The sequence below is a fragment of the Varroa jacobsoni genome, unplaced genomic scaffold, assembly GCF_002532875.2.
Source record: "Varroa jacobsoni isolate VJ856 unplaced genomic scaffold, vjacob_1.0 scaffold_398, whole genome shotgun sequence".
In the NCBI taxonomy this organism is placed as follows: Eukaryota; Metazoa; Arthropoda; class Arachnida; order Mesostigmata; family Varroidae; genus Varroa; species Varroa jacobsoni.
The window spans coordinates 37,852-55,032 of record NW_019213300.1 but is presented as its reverse complement, the minus strand read 5'-3'; the positions used below and the strand labels follow the sequence as shown (position 1 = coordinate 55,032).

General features: G+C 44.7%; 1 protein-coding gene across 5 annotated transcripts in view; it reads right to left on the bottom strand.

Moving 5' to 3' along the window:
* Positions 1-17,181, bottom strand: part of LOC147753544 (uncharacterized) — a 112,373-nt gene that overhangs the window by 81,861 nt on the left and 13,331 nt on the right. For 3 of the 5 annotated variants that reach the window (XR_015310881.1, XM_086968137.1, XM_086968138.1), the window contains exon 2: positions 16,235-16,804. Coding sequence is in view for 2 of the 5 variants with exons in the window: in XM_086968137.1 (XP_086824263.1) it covers positions 16,235-16,237 (3 nt within the window). In the remaining 3 variants the exon portion in view is untranslated. Of the gene's footprint in view, positions 1-3,661; positions 5,915-6,078; positions 6,427-8,073; positions 8,197-13,440; positions 15,756-16,234; positions 16,805-17,181 lie in introns of those variants that run through there. The other 2 variants (XR_015310879.1, XR_015310880.1) reach the window with 2 other exon arrangements.

Genomic DNA, 17,181 nt, shown 5'->3' with positions numbered 1-17,181 from the left:
GCATCAAGCTTGCACCATGCCGTCTGCCTCTTGGCGTTGTTTAGAAAATCCGCATATGGATGAGCGAAGCTGGGTACTGTTAACAAGCTCTATAGTGCTGTACTAAATCGGCGCATCAACGCGATCGCGACGCCGTCCTCCATTGTATCAGTGTCGACGCGCGGGGACGCCGCATGTTATCAGCTAAGCAGGCCGCAAACAGCTACGCAAGCCGTACAGATACATTTTCATTATCGTTGTCTCCGATGTGATTACTGCTACTGATTGTTGTGTTCGTCGTTGTTATTATTATAAATCTGTAAAATTAGTCCGGGTGCGATCAGATCTGGTGCGTACAATTGAGAATTTCTAAGTTATCGCCAGCCAACATCAACACCAATAACAGTTCAATACTTCTCCATTTTTCCATCCCCGCACTATGTTTATAATGACGACAACAATAACAGCTGCTAAAGGGGACATGCGGAGCTAATATCGATAGTCATTATTCAGCAAGAACTGTAAACGGGACCAGCTGGTAGGATCGATGGCCGCCTATGTGATAGTAGGGAATCTTGCCTCGCGCATTTCCACCAGCGACATTCGCCTCGACTAACAAGTTGACCTTGAGTCGAAGGCCCGCATAAGAAAAATGAAAAGAAAAATTCTGCTCAGAAGACGCAATCGCAAGAGAAGTAACAGCCGCACAAGCGGCGGTAAACGGAATTCGGTCCTACTCAACGAGGCCTACCAGTTGGTATCGTGTTGTTCTATAATATATATTATGGAATGGAAGATGCGGTTGATGGCAGGGGCTTCTACGAAGCGTCTGGTAGCCCGATTTGGTTGCCGTTTCCTCCTGCTGATTGGGTTTCTTGTGCGCTTATAGATAGTGGTAAGGTTACTATTGCTATGATCTGCCGGTCTTCATGCCCTCAGCGGGTTCGCCGTTAAACGGGCTCGCTGTCTCAATAGAGCCATATGTAGATAGTAGGTCCAGCCTGACGTTGCTTTCTGTTGAACGTCTTCATGGTTGAAACAACGGCCACGGAGGGACAGCGGCAGAAATCAAGTAATTTTCAGGTCAAGATGTGACTTGACTTTTGATTGCAGGGTGGACTGGGGAAATTGAGGCGAAGCCTTGGGCTTAATCTAAAACGAAGTGTCAAAGTAGCAGAAGCGACAGCAGCTTGAACGACTCGACCAGCTACATAACAATGGCAGTCAAGAACTTTTCGAGAAGTGCTCTGTGATATCAAACAGCCAAGCAAGCAAGCAAACAAACAAACACGAAGGATTGGATAACTGAAGGCACTGTGTCGTTGGTCCTCGTCCAGCCGGACCACACATTAAATCTGTCACCGCTGGGCTAACGTGCGTGAATGCAGATTCCACATGAATTTTTGATTCCCTCGAAGCTCCTTTATCCGCTGCCTCATGGTGACGGCATGGTCCGAGGCTGTGATTACGGAATGCGTATGTCTATGATAACGATCGATTGGTTGATTGTAACTAGTCAACAGGTATTCAATGGCATTCAACCAAACGAACGCACTCTGCTCCGTAGAAGTACGAACAGCAACATTGTACGCTTACATGGCACAGCTCAACGGGCCACGTAGGCCGCGTGACCATGAAGAAGTGCTTTCAACTTATTGCCATGTACTATAAATGAACGATTCGGAAAAAAGTATAAATGGCAGGCAGTGATTACGCTAAGAGGGGCTTCTGGAACAGTTGCCTCTTGGCCAGCAAAAATATCTTCACATCAATAATATATTTAATAACAGTTACAGCAATATATCGAAACAAAATAGAAACAATAAAGTGTAACGGTTAAATAAAAGTAGAAACGGTAGACTATCATTGTGAACCGCGCTATTTTCGTTATGGTGAAGCATTAAAGATGCCGCCGGCCAATAAACGATTTTAGCGGATACGATACCTCAGCAACGATAAGCTCGGTCACGTAATAACAAGACAGCTCGCTGAAGCTATCCAGTTTTAACTGTTGTACGGAAAAAGGAACTGTTCATATGGAGGATTGAAATAACTTGCGGCGATGAGGCCTGACCGATGGCCACGAGCCAGATTCTTGAAGTGGGCATACGCTGATGGTTGCTGTAGCAACGGTGGCCAGGTTTATTGATAATGCTAAATGATAATAACAATACTGATCACGATGGTTATCTACTCGTGCGGCCACGTCGCCCAGTGAGCCGCAGAGGTTAGAATAAGCTGAAGATCACCCACATATAGTACGGTTGTATGGTTTCTAAGCGTACGGAAACCGATCGTGCTGATTTTCGTCGACAGTACGAGCGGTATTTACGTTCGTTTGCACAACGAGAATTGCAATAAGTGACGATGGCTATTAGCCTAGTGTCGGTTGGTAACTGGCGTTAAACTATTGTTCTCCTCTTGCGATGCTAACTATATAGAATATAACGAAAGATAGGGTAGCTCAGTAATACTTCAAGTCCCAATTCATTAAGCATAGCATTGATAGATTAGGAAGCCGTCTTCTGGTATTAGCCAAATGCAAGATAGACGTGTGTTTCTCATCTCTTTCTATATATCTCTCTAATAAAAGGAAACCTACGTTAAGCAGTTATTTACTATTTAATAGAAGTGGTAGTTCCAATGAGGTCAGCTAGCAACCGCTGTCTGACGCAAATTACACTTCTTATTATTTCAATTAGTTATAAATACTAGATTATTTTAGCTCGTCAGTATCTGCAGATTCTGGCTGCGATCACCAGCAAATACGACTGTCAGTCTTTTGCATCGACAAGACGCCGTCATTAATAGTGATGTGATTCCTGTGACTGCTGTTGTTTGTGCAGCTATCGAACGAAAATCTTACTGAGTCTTAACGCCAGGCCCGATCACATTCAATGGCCTCATATCATACCCGCACAGTATCGGTGGCTCTATTCAGGACTACGCGCCATAAACGGACGAATACACCTCTGGCTACTGGGGCTGGTGTGTTGATGGCCTCGGGATAACTTGAGATAAATTATTCGAATTTTGGCGCGATTTTCGCTTCTGAGCGCGCGCGCGCGCGCGCGCGTGCGCGCGCAATTTCGGCTCCTATGTGAGGTAAATGGCGCCAGGTTTATTGGACGTCAACTGTCAGCCGTCGTTAGTAGTGATGGTTCTGGCAGAAGTGCGGAAATTTACGCGGGTAAAATATCTCGTCATGACCCGATTAGAACAACGTGCCGGTATGGGCCTCACTGGATCACAGCGACTTACAACTGAATCATGCCAAATAGAGTAGAAACACTTCGTTTACCTCAATTTCAGTAGAAAGAAATAATTCCCTGATTCGTGAATTGTATAATAATAACGATTGCGCGTAGAAATGCGAGAAAGGGATAGGGAGAGCTGAAGCTACAACAGTAACTACGAACGGAGTCATAGATATGCTATCTATAAGGAAGTGAATAAAGAGAAATAATATAGCAAAAAAGTAGCGTTAGCTTGTGGACGATTAGTATCGACGTCTATGCACTCTGTTGACTGAGTAGGTTTTTTTACTTTGTTGACTAACTAACATAATGTACGATTAGGACTATTGATTTCTCTGCAGCGTTCAACGTTTGATCTTCGTTCACAGCTCCGCGTTGTAAATCACCTAGAAGATCCAGTTAGTATACAACTCAAAACAAGCTGGTTAGGTTAACATGTTTGTTAATCATAGTTTATATTGTTTGTACTGACAGTTTATCAGAATGTTATTAGTATATATTCCCTTGCTATCGTGATCGCGCTAATACGTTACTGACATTGAATTTTTGGCTGCTCCTTATCGGCGTTTTTTATCGTTCGCATCTATTTTCCTTTGAAATTTTCAGGATTTTTATTCCACGACACTTCTCCCTCTCGCAGTTCCTCTTCACCTTTGTTGTCAACAAACAGCGCTTGTCGGAATAAATGAACAGGAAATCCATTTACACATTTAGATTATTGCTACCACCGGCGTCGTATACCTTCACTTCTAGTTAGACCATTGCTACCATCTCGTACACTTGATTCTTGGCCAAAACCTAGGTCATTCTAAAACAAATCTCCGAAATAAGCCTGCTTTTCACCCTTTAAATAGTAAAATATTGTGGCACCGACGCGATGCGAGTCCTGCAATGCATTGACTGTAGAACAACAGTAATAATAACAATGGCTGTAACAATAATAACAACAACAATCGACCAGCAGCAACAACCAATGACAAGCAGCACGTAACAGACGATGACGGCGACAATAACACTGAGACGTAGGAACCTTGGCGCAGAGTACATCTGCTGCGCCATCGGACAGCGGGCCAGTCATATGATCTGTTGGGCGTAGCTGGCTGACGGACACCTCTGGGCTTCCAAAATAAATGCTGCTGCTACTGTTGATTTTGTTATGGCCCCACTGAGGAAGCAAAATCTAGCAGCGGCCGCAGCGGGAAGGACGGTGTAGGCCGTCATATAGAGAAAAGCCCTCGCTTGTTCCATCGTCGTTTCTATCTGATGTCTTTTTACTTTTACGAAGGTGGACGAATGGGTAAATATACGCGCGCGAGAAGAAGGAAAACAGAATGAAGGAAAGAAAGCAATGAAGTAGGCAAACGACCGAACAAGCTTTAGTTGGCCTGAACTCTGCCTGCGTTTCTAGATCGAAGAGCCTATTGAGCTGACTGTTGTGATCCTTGCCTTTGCTATGCCGGGTGCTGTTGATGCGGCTCCACTAAGTCCTGCTGATGTTGCCGTCGCAAGAGAAACTCGTCCGCCAGGAACAGGAACTAAGCTTCGCGGTTTAAGATCGGCCGGTAAGGCCCACCTGACAGAGTGGGCGCCGGACGCTGGAACTCTCAGCGTCTGAGTCATAGCTGTAGCCTCCACAAGGAAGCCGCACTGTTTGTGCCGGCAACAGCAAGAGCTAAGAACAACAACAGACCTTGTTGGTTTGTACGTGCGCGTTCGTAAGCGACGTTCACTATCTGCTGGTATCGCAACACTATTACAAGCGATGAGCTAGAATATCGAACGCCCGAATTTACACGACACCACGACTTACGAGTGACGCACTCGCATGTACAACTGTCGTACGTTCGTTGCCGCCGCCGTCGTCGCTTTGTCGAATAGATCTGTGCGAACGTCCAAGGCCATTATGGCGATGTAGTTGACTGTTGCGCTGCCGATGTCAGTAGCCATTTGCGTTTACTTCACAGGTAAGCAGAAGCGGGTAGAAAATGACATCGGTAGAACTGTGGAAAGTGGGTTCGGCGCCCAACTGTTGGTCATCGGATCCGCCTCGCAAAAGGAAACGATCGGCTACCATGGCAACATTCAGGATTTCAGCAACGACAGTAACAGCAGGCGGCGTCGCAAGATCACCCGCGCCGAAAACCTTTACAACAGTTTCACCAACGACTGCTTCCAAGTATACCGTAATACTTGGCTGTTTCTTACAGACATTGGTTTCAGCCTGAGCTTAGATTACTGCGTTTTTTTTTTCATAGTCGATAGTGAAACAGTGGCGGCGACATTAAACGTTGATTGTCATAATAATAGCACCGATGATTACGATGGTGAATGATAGTTATAATAAAGAACACGAAAATGTATAGGGCATAGCTTGGCACTGGTTCGCTGTGAGGCGATAGATTTTAGGAAAAACGAAAGTAGATTGAAACAAGGTCAACAGATAGGCCACATAGAACAAATATCTATTTAGCAGGACAATGTACTGTGACTGGATTTGTCGTTGACGGCGATTCAGCGTCCAGTCGTCCATTAATCGTCCGTTGGACGACGAAATGTTCGACGTAGATCCCGGCCCAAACTTCACAAGGTTTTCGACTGTCCATCGTCTGTAGCTGACGTTTAGAAGCGGCGCCATTATACAGTGTATCTGATTCGTCTTACTATCGTCCGTGCAACGACTGAATTGTAAGTCGACGTTATAATCAATATAACAGTGTTACATATTCTGCTTGGTACATATCTTCCTAAATACATGAAAAGATAGATTGCTCGCAATGCAACGCTTACATACGACATCATAGGTACCTACATCCTATAATACACCCATAAACAGTAGACATACCTATGGTATTGTTGGGTCGTCTATACGTTCTGTAGCTAAAGTTGTCGAGTACTCTAGCACCATAACAACAACGACAGGAACAATAATGATTCCTGCAATATTTGTTTAATGACTCAGCTTTAATTTCTCATAGCGAACTCTTAGCTAAGCGTAGTAGATGCGACCTGTTTCTGTTTTCAGATGGTGGCCGGCTAGACCGATCGGTCGGTTACTGGTTCGCTCGGAAATGCCGAGTCTGAGATCTGCAGTTGTTTATTCTGCAGAGGCTTTCAGCTTCAAAGAACGCTGACAGTTACCTCCGATTCTTCCCGCGAAAGGAAGATATTGTAGAACGAAAGAACCGACATTCTGAAAAGATATTATTATATTAGTACGTCTTTTTGACCTGCTCCCTTCGGTGTGTATGTATCTCTCCATGGTCTGCTATATTCTCTCTAATATATATATATATACATACGTTTTGTGAGTTAGAGAATCGGTTCTAGTTGTTGATGGTGCTTTGGCTACTTCCATTGTTGGTCTATTGTGTCGAACGATTTCTTCAGCAGCAGCAGCAGCAGCGAATTTCGTTAAATTATGATCATCCGTTGCTAAGAAGCTCGCACTGAAGGGCAGCAGAACGGGATGGAATCAGTGAGAAAAACAAAGTCCGCTTCTTCTACAAGCACTGAAGCAGAGCTTATAACGAAGGCCACATAATGAAGATTACGGCGCCGTATGTAAGGCCTACGTCCCGCTGTACAGCTTTTTGTTGAGCGTCATCGCTAACATACACGAGACGTTGCAGTTGGCAAAGAGCGACAGCGCTGCCTGCTTTCGTCTTAGCGACAGATATCGAAACCAGTTTTAGACGGCGAAATTCAAGTACGCATTAGAGAAATGCTCGACCGATTGATCGCAGGAGGCTTTTCCCCGGGCTTTTCATTCGTTGTGCTCTATAATACGCCCTGCTGTTTCTGTGATGATCAGGTGCCAGTCAAGGGCCACTACGACGTAGATGATCACTGCTGCTGCTGCTGCTGCTGATAGTGAGAGAACAGGCCAACACAAGGCCCCGCGCTCGGCTAAATTGAACAACCGGTATGAAAAGTCGAACGCACGAGTGCACGAAAAGCAAGTAAAATACGTTGCCGTATATCCATGCGCACGTGTACACTCTGTGTGCACCTCTGCACTGTACAGGGCACGTATTTTCCAGAATAGAAATTCTTGACAAGTAAGGAAAAATGACTCTTTGATAGTAATGTCTGTTTCGACAGCAACTATATGGTGGTGTTCCTAACGATTCCTTACTGGAGCTTATCGGCGTGCGTTCGGTAAACAATAATAGCATCGGCATTTCTTGTTTCGCCAACGTCAGAGATCGCACCGGCTGAACCACTGATGAAATCGATTAAATTATGTGTGTATAACAGGGCCGAGGGTACAGTATATAAATGGTGGTAATCGTCTCTGTAATACATTGTTCGCGTCGATACTGCTACTGTTATAAATTTTACTGATAGCAGTGACTACAGAGCATGGACTTGCCTTTGGAGATCCTTCACTTTTCTTTTTTTTTCCGTTTGTAAAAAAGGTTCTGTCTAATTCCCTAATATGTCTTGGTTACATCGATTATATACAACCCACTTTGCAGTATGTATTAATTCTGTAGTCGTAGAGTCTCTCCTTTGAGGTAATATTGACAAAGTTGACAATATTAGTTTATATCGTTCTTAAGGGAATCCTGGCCAACCATGAGAGGGGCGTTGTTACCAGGAATAATACTACATACTAGGTGGAAGGAAAAAAACAAGTCGTTTATCGACGATAGACGACTGTGGGGTGGGATGAGGGAAAGCGGTAAAAAGTAATCGCGTCTCGTTGGCGTAAGAAATGGGGCGCAACTATTCAAACAGCGGGGCCCAGAAGAAAGGGAAAAAGAAGAAAAAAAAGGCCCGGGAGACCTGAGGATGCTAGAGAGGCGAAATTTTCGTCAGTCTGTTTGTTACTTGCCTGGTTGCTTGTCCTTGGACTGACGCTAGCTGGTCAATTCTGTCCTACCGCCAAACACTGAGCCGATCTGAATCAAAGCGAACTATGAGGATGAACGGAGAAGCGGCCGCCGGTGGAGAATGTCTGTCGAGTGATTATGGGTGAGTACATAAAGCGAAGAGAATAACGTAGACGAAAGAGGCAAGAAAGCTACTACTACTACAACTCTATACTGACGAAACGCGGCGGCGATCAATCTACCAACACCGGGTATAACCTAGACTACACCTATAATGGTTTGGCACTGTGATACGCGTGCGCGTCGTTGCTGGTTCGCTTGTAGGCCAGTTCTCTTATTTATTGTTGCTTCCGCGTCTCAATGAAGAAGTCGGATAAAGTGATGAACAACGTTAGCACACAGGATGGGCTGCGTCGTAAACTGGTGAGCCTACAAATTACGCTGGCGGTTCAAGGCCACATGGCCAACTCAGAACAGGGCGGAACCCAGCAAGCTCTGTCGATATATATATACAGAGAACGTGGCTAGAATTCATAAGCTAGAGACAGCTATTAAGACCTACTGATGCTACTTGAACTGGCGACTGAAGCGGTGGTAAATCCGCGAATGACAGCAGGGCTAAGTCGGGTTGGATACTCTTCCAACCGAACGAGAATATCGCGGTACCGTTGATGCATACGGATGCTTCTTAGATCCTAACTATAGTAGCAGTGGCAGCCATTACTGTCGCTGCCACTGCGACTCTTCTTATGCTACCTGCGTATCCAAACTAACTAGCGTGGGCCCGACCTAGCTAATGAATTCAGTTCAGAGTAAAGAGATGCCGAGTGGAGCAAGATCTGTTCACATGATCGCTGCCCCCGTCGAATTCGTTTCTCTTCGAATATCTAGTAGGCCAGTACGCGTGAAACTCGCTAGCATTGTCGGGCCGATGCCAATGCGGCGGTCGGGAGCTACAGTGGGTCAGGCCATCGGAACGGCATACCTGAACCTAAGTACACTCCGTGCCGCGGAGAGTTTAAAACTGTGGTCGTTCTGAGAAGACGGGGCCCGAGGGGCCCCACGGCCTACGGAGTTCACTGCGTTACATAGGCTATTGGAGCAGGCGCCAGCAACTGGAGAAGTCTGAATGACGACTGACTGCTGAACGGGGGCTCACTAAGCCAGCTAGTAAATAGAGTAGGCTGTTTTGATCAAGCTCACGAGGTCCGATAGGCTGGATAGATTCGCAATGACTCGGTGGTAGAAGGGATGTACCAGACCGTAACCATATATTACCGAGACAACAGAAAGGAGCGGTAAAATGAAGGATAACAAAAATGGAGACATATACGTTAGAAAACAGGGAATGACTCTCAAAGCAAACAATGCTGATTTCGCAAGCGAAGGAAATGAAATGTGGGGGATGTCGCCTAAGGAAATTTGTCTCGTTAAACAGCTTGGTCCATAGATTGCATAACCTTCTAGGTTGTAAGCAGACAACGGAAAAGCACTGAATACCAAAATTCGTCGTCTTTCTGGATATCGCCGCTTGGAATCCGGCATTACTATGATAATATAGCTTTACTTACGAGCTGTGTGGTCTTATGCCAAACACAACACTCGTTCTACACATATAGCAAATTCCGACAGGGTTTTCCAGAAACAGAACCCAGCGTCACTGGTTGTGACATTGGTTTTTTAGTTTGCGTTCTGTTCAGCGTGCGAATCAGTTAAGATCCACGCTATCAACACGTCTACATTTAAGGTAAGTCGATCTCGAGGTCGTGTCCGTGCATTAATTGTTGCGTTCTGCTTATCTGGAGTTAATATTGGGCCCAATAAAGATCGATTTTGATGGTCATTACGGTCATCGGCTGACCCACAGATAACTGATTCGCGGTGGTCATTGGGCATTGGCGAGACGCTGTGTAAGCGTTGACCCTTGACACCTTCTGACCTAGGTAAAGGGCACTCACGGGCTACTACAAATGCCTAGAAGGAGAGCCACTAGCAAACTCGGAGGAAAAGAAAATCACCTGTCGGCGCAACAGCTGTCACTCGCCCTTTGTATTAGTTAGCTTTCTATTGTTAACTGAGCCCAAATCTCGAATCGACAATGAATGCTGTGGCGCTAGTTAGGACAAACTAGACCAGCTCTGCCGTAAGACGCAGCCTGCAGCTTGGTTCCGGCCTTTCACGTTCAAGGCAAATGTCTTTTCGCCTATTGTCGGTATTAGTTCAGCTTAGATGCCTGGTAAGCGAACGGAGAAACTTGCAGTGCCGAGAGCTTTAGCATTCTCGACTGTGATGGCCAGGGTGGCTGTGATCATCCCCGTCATCATTAGCCGAAATAACCAGCATCCGTCACTAGGTCATGGCCTTCGTAACTTGTAATCGCCATGGAGAGCATTATAGGCATTTACGGTCTTTTATCTTGGTGGCAGGTAGCACCAGCGGTCAAACTACTGAGCCCAGCAAAGGCCGGCCGGGTCGACGCGTCGCGTTGCACCGTTTCCCTCCAATCGCTTCGTCTCAAGCGAAAGCTTTTGCATTACATCGAGATGATTGTCGTTCAGCGCCTGTTGCGGAAGCAAATAAACCTTCTAGTTTCGAACCATAGAAAGATCGTTGGCAAAGCTGATTAAATGAACACATGGGCATGTGACATTGTATCATAGTGTTGAGCATCGTAATGTAACAGATGTAAAAGCCAGCAGTGGATACTCTGCTGGTATTACTGTTATACTATGAACTGCTCTCGTTGTCAGGCGGTGCGGTATGATCCGTATGCCCCTCGACCTATACCCTGAGGAAAGCTACTGTCCGCAGTTGGAAGCAGTTACCACTATCATTGCATTAGTATTGTTGTTTTACGTGTCTTATACCGGTTGTGCTCTGTTGAGCTCGTTGAACGTTGCGAGAAAGTAAGATATGAAGATGTACCGCGTTACAAATAGAAGACGGTACTAAGCAGACATATCCGCAAGCCTAGACGCCTAGTAATGCAAACGTAGCTGTTGGATGGCGTCGTCGCAATCAGCCGACTGCTACGGGAAACAGGCATGATGTACTGAAATTTGAAAAGCACGTTTTAGGCTGATGACAGCTTAGAGTTATGACGGCCCTCGGTTGGTTTTGATTCGAGTCTCGATCGTACGTATTCCGAAAGCAGAATGATGTAACACGAAGAGGAGAATGACGAACACCCAGTGGACGCATGCACGAATCTGTGATGAACAACAGACAGGAGCACCGGGTCGGACAGAACAGACGGTCACGAACGGTCGAGATGGCATTGCTACGCAGTCATAAAGCCAAAAGGGTGAAGTCAGGTCATAAACGCTTGAAAGCGGTCTGCTACAGCTAGCTAGAAATCAGATCTATTTAGATATCTATCAGGCCAAATCCGTCACAATCTTCGAATTCGCCTCACGTTCAGACATCCCGGCTCAGCGAAAATTCTAAAGTAAAAAAAGACAAACAAAACTACAAAGTGCAGAAGACTGCGATCATTCATGCCTAACCATGCTAAGTTCATGTATAAGCGACAAAGTTTACGGCAATAGCTCGCTCCCAGAGGGTTCGACATTGAAGGAGCCGTGATTGTTCTAAGAGTCTATGTGGTCTTCAGAACGATGACCGGTCACCGCACGTAGCATTGCATGGAACTAAGCGCGACAGCCGGTAGATAGTAACGTAGAATACACTCAGCCAACACGGAATAGAAACACAAAAAGAAATCAACGTTTCATTTAATGCTGCGTATTAAATATCAACTTCTGATGGACCCTTGTCGCTAGCCAATACGGTTCACTAGTCTACCAAAGTGGGTCTGTAATGGAGCCAAAGGCCAGACTGTTTGTCCAGGTAAAGCAATCAAATCAACGCAACGAAATGATGTATTTACTTAGTGAACCCTTCCCGAAGGGAAGGAGTCTCTGATCTATTCTAGCAGTATTGCAGCGCTCGATTTGCATAACGTGTGACTAGTAAATTAGCGAATTTTCACTCAATCAGTGCCAGTTAATAGAAGCAAACAGCTCTCTTAACCGCCGCGTACGGCCGGTCGCCGGCGTTCAAAGCGAGCTAGCAGCTTTTCGCTCAATGCTCCATTCGACGTGTTCACCAAAGGAGGCTTCGTCGCCGGGCGATGGCGATAGATATTTGTCAGCGAACAGCGATTGCTGTTAGCTGCCTTGGCAACAGTGACAATATCAACGGCAGCAGCTGTAACAATGGCACCATTGCCGGCAGTTACAGATAGCACACCTTCAATGTCGGCTCTGCATCGTCCCTAGTAGCCTCGTTATTCACAGCAGTTGATGCATGGAGGGCTTCTGGCAATAGCAGCAGTAACAGCTGCTGTAACGTCTAAATCGTCAGAATTGTGCTTCAGACAGACTTGTGTTAGATTCAATCAGACGAGCAGATCAGCGTTTTGAAGATAGAGGGGGGCTAGATGGGCACCATTCCTCATGCCGTAACTACAACTGCTAGCGTGATGAGATGGAAACTTGATATGGTGCCAAATATCGAATGCTGTTTCCATACAGTGGGAAAAGCGAGAGGATCGGGCCGAGAAAGACTACGTTTATGCAGTAGTATGAGACGGCAAACGGGAACGACAGGGTACCATTAGAATTCCCATATTGAATGACGATACTGCCGACAGTGATGAGAAAAATGATACGGAAAAATAAACTGATGCCATAGGGAAAGCATCTCCTTCGATATTTTAGCGAGGCCAGCGATGCGGCCTACTCACCGAATAGCGCTGAAGAAAGCCTTACATTCTGTCATCATTTTTCCTCCGTGTAAAATAGGGTAGGCACACTAACAGTATTAAATAGAAGAACGGTATTACTCAGTGTGCTGGTTGAAGTGGCGCCATCAATCTGCAATTTCGCATTAACGATTAGGCTGATGGTACTTCTTGTAGCAGCACGGACTCAATATGCCCAGCCGAGCGAGGCGTCTACGAACGTTAACCAACACGTGTAAATCCTGGCTAATATGCAGATAGATATATTATTTAGATGTGCGTACGTTCGGATAGATTGAAATATACAACGGGTTTTTTTTCCATCAGAATATCGGAATTGTTTCGGATGTTTTCCTTCTTCTACATCTTGGTTGTATTGAAAGCATATATAGACTTGGAAAATTGGCGTACTTAAGAGTTTGGAGAGATGTGTTTCACCATGGATACCGCGTACGGCTACTGTAGGCATCTTCGTTGACGTTATCCTTTGCATATTTATTGCTTTCATTATTGTCCCCTATACTGACGTTGCAATAGGTCTGTTGTTGCTCCAGTAGGAAATCTGCCGAGAGCACTGGAAGGAACAAACTTGGACGATACAACAAGTCCGCTCTAAGCGAGCTAAACGCGAAATAGTGAAAGAGCCGCCGTCAGCAACACCGTGCACTAGTGATATCAGGTTTGCCCCTGAGGCTAATCATTTTTTCTTCTTTGTTGTCTGTCCACTGCCCGTTCGCGGCACTGACGGTGGCAGTCGGCGTTAATTAAGCTCAGTTCGCTCAAGCCTCAATCGGCCGGCATCTAACGCTTGTTGCCATGCCCTGCTTTGTCCAGCGACGGCGGGAAAGTAGCTTTCCTGATGGTCGGTCCTCGCACGACGCCATGAGCCGGTGGCACAGATCAACGCAAAATGTGCGTCCAAACGAATCGCCCAGCTCTGGCGACATAACATTTCATCTCCTCCAGTCTGTCTACCCTATTCCTACCAGATCCGCTGGATTATAATGTTTGCCTCACGAATATGTCGACAGGACCCGCGTATAAATGGGATACCATATAGGGCATGGTTATTCGAAAGGAACTCATGGCGGCAGAATTTCGAAAAGAAACAAAATGCAAAATAAGCCTAAAATGCATTTGGATACTTATTTAATGCGCTATCATGTACTTGTAAAACCAACGACCAACGAATGTATCCGAAGTAACCACACCAACAATTTAATTGGCCAAGTAGAACCATTTCTACGGTCAGAGGACTTCTTATTGTTCGCATCTTTCTGTGAATTTCAGTACAGCTGCAGTCGGTACCTGCAGATACCAAGCCAAAGGTGACGACTCATCATCTACCCATGCACACACCCATATACCGGCACAAGAGTAACGATTTATCAGATCCGTAATGGCGTACGACGCTCGTGCACGTACTCAAATAGTTGAGAAAAGCGATTCATTTGCTGGTTATGCCGTAAATGTTTGTTGTCTCTATGGCTGTTATAGTAGTGTTTTTATATTGTCGTAATCAGTATCTGCCGGCCACGACGACGACGACCAAAAAATAAATTTCCTGTAAAGCGCAGTTAGTACAACTGGCGTTTATCTCTCTCTACGCCTAGTATCTGTGTGTGTGTGTGTATGTTTATATGGTATATTTAATAGTAACTGCTGACGATTCTCGAAAGTGCAAAAAGTTATGTGTGGTCAAGGGGTGCCAAGAGGCGCATATTACTTAGTCCAACCAGCCGGATAACCACACAAAATTTGGTCACACAAAAAAAGACCTTCTGATAGCCAGGAATGTTTGTCCGAGTGTCTGATGAGATTGTGTAAACGGTGATTTGCCTACGGCCAGATTCCCGAGTGATAACGATCAGTCCTCTGAACCCTACTGTTGTGTTTTTCGGCCAGATTGTCCGTTCTCCCCTTTGTAGGTCCACTGGCTTGTTTTTGATTTGTTTACTACATTATGGAGTCGCCACATAGTGTCGGTCGGTTCACGTATACAATAGAAGCAAAAACGAAGATACCGACACGAAGCTTTGTATGTAAGCAGTATTGCTTTCCCCTTTCTGGAACGTTGTCAATGCAAGTCGGAGCTATTGCCGCAAGTGGCTTGACGTATTAATCGCAACTTAGCCTTAACCAGAAGGTTGTCTGAGCAAAATAGTTAGACAGGAATAGGCCGAAAGGTCGAAGAGGAGAGACAGCATGGAAGAAGCGTTGGCGGGTCCAGATATTGGCTGCAGGAACAGCAGTGAAAACATAAATGGTAAAGATATTAACAATATTGGCATATCACCAGACTAGGATCTGGAATGGATTACGGATGTCACCGATAGAATTATGTACCGTTTGAGTTTGGGACAAAAAAACACTGAATTTTTCAATATCGAAAGGACCAAAATTGGGAAAACGCTTACGAAGGCTGGAAGAATGGGGCTATTATCGGTATGGTGGACGTAATGATCTGCAGTACAACGATTATGTTGTCAACTGTTCTCTTCACTAGCTATTCAGACAAGAATGATGTTGAATGCGGTAAATGACGCACAAATTAAGTATTGTAAATTCTAAGGTCCGATGAGTCAAGCTGTGCCATCTGAAGATAGCGGTAGTTATATTAGATGTACCTGTGCGTCGTCCTAAACAAGCTAGAAATCTGAACGCCATAAAAGCTTGAAATTGTCCTGACATCGCTTAGGATATAACTTTCTATAAAAGCCTCTAATTTGCATTTTAGATACATACACACAGGTTTAGATTTGAGTTGTAATTGTGATTTAACGTTCTTTTTTGACATACCAAACAATTTATGAGTATGAGTCTGGACAAACTACGAGAGTATGTACGCTGTTCTTTGTATCTCTCTTATTTCGGCAAAAATCGTGCAGTCAGAAAAGTCGGCGGCCTTCGTTGGATTAGCGGTTTTTGCCAACCTAGACACTTCAATGTAGACAGAGGGAGGATAGAAACAAGTGGAAAAAAGGAGTTTAAAAATGGAAAATCCTAACAAACAACGACACGAAACAGTCATCACTTGGTCTAAAGGCATCGTAAATTGTATCGGTCGCTACTGAACTAAACAGGCCTTGTTTCAAGTAACGATTAGGGGTTATTTATAATTACTAGTTGGTACTACTATATTATGATAATTAATTTCATGAAAACAACGGTAATGTAGACGGGCAATTGTACAGTTTTTCTAAATAAAATATGAAATAGTAATAATTAATACTGTTATTATTATTATTGCTCTGTATTCAATCGTTCGCCAATATTTATCTAACCTTTGCAAATTTAATAAAACGTCTCATTTGCCCCACCGTTTACTTTCTTTCCATATTTCTTTCTATATATATATATATTTGTTTATATATTTCGAAACAATAACAACAATAAACATAAAGTTATCATCGATTTACCATTCCAAAATGTCTTCCTCATTTCAACGCACAAGTTCACTCTTCATTTCGGGTGGGACATTGTCATGTCCGTCGAATAGTCTTCGCTTGCATATTGATGCAAATAAGCACTGGCCATAGCGCCCTATAGTTTTTCGTGCGTCATTGTTAGTCTACGTTGCCTCTGTTACACATTTCGTTTGAAGGATCCTATCTGCCGTCCATCAATTAGATGTTCCTTAACCGGAAAGAACGGTGCCAATAGACGCAGCTGCCATGCGAGTGACTGGTGTGACTTTCCGTAAATACGTTAGGTATCTGCTGGCCCGCTTGTCCAATATATATTTAGCGTATGTCGCAATTTCAGCGTTTAGATTAACGATCGCTCCATCGTATCGCTGGACAGGTAAACAGCAGTAGTTCGATAGCGGATGCTAAAGAACAGAACAAAAATAATAATGGTGACAGCGAAACGTCTTTACGTGCTGATGATCAAGCCAATGATAGCCATCCGTTCGTCGTTGCCTACTGCAGGGCATATGCATCCCCTCGTTATTTATCACCGTTCCTTTTGGTCCATGTTGTTTTGGCCTAGAAAAGATTGCCATCGATCGAAACACGTTAGCAACACGAATTTCCGAAACGTTAAAGGCGTTGCTTTCGGGGCTATGAGACGGCTTGTAATTGTACGCTGTTATACTGTAGAACTCATTATTACGTTTATTATGATAGCCAAGCGGTTGGACGCTGCGAGAGGCGACCCTGCAAATCTTATTGCTATCGCCCATCAAGCCAGTTTGTTTTTGATTTTTCTTTTTTTTGCTAGCGCCCGAACTACGCAATGTGATCTTTGCTATTTACGTGATGAGAGCGCGCTTGCATTTAATACATATCTATCAGTTCGGTCATTGTACTGCGAATTTAAATTAGCTTAATAGAAATAGGCACCTCATTTTCCTGCGGGTAAT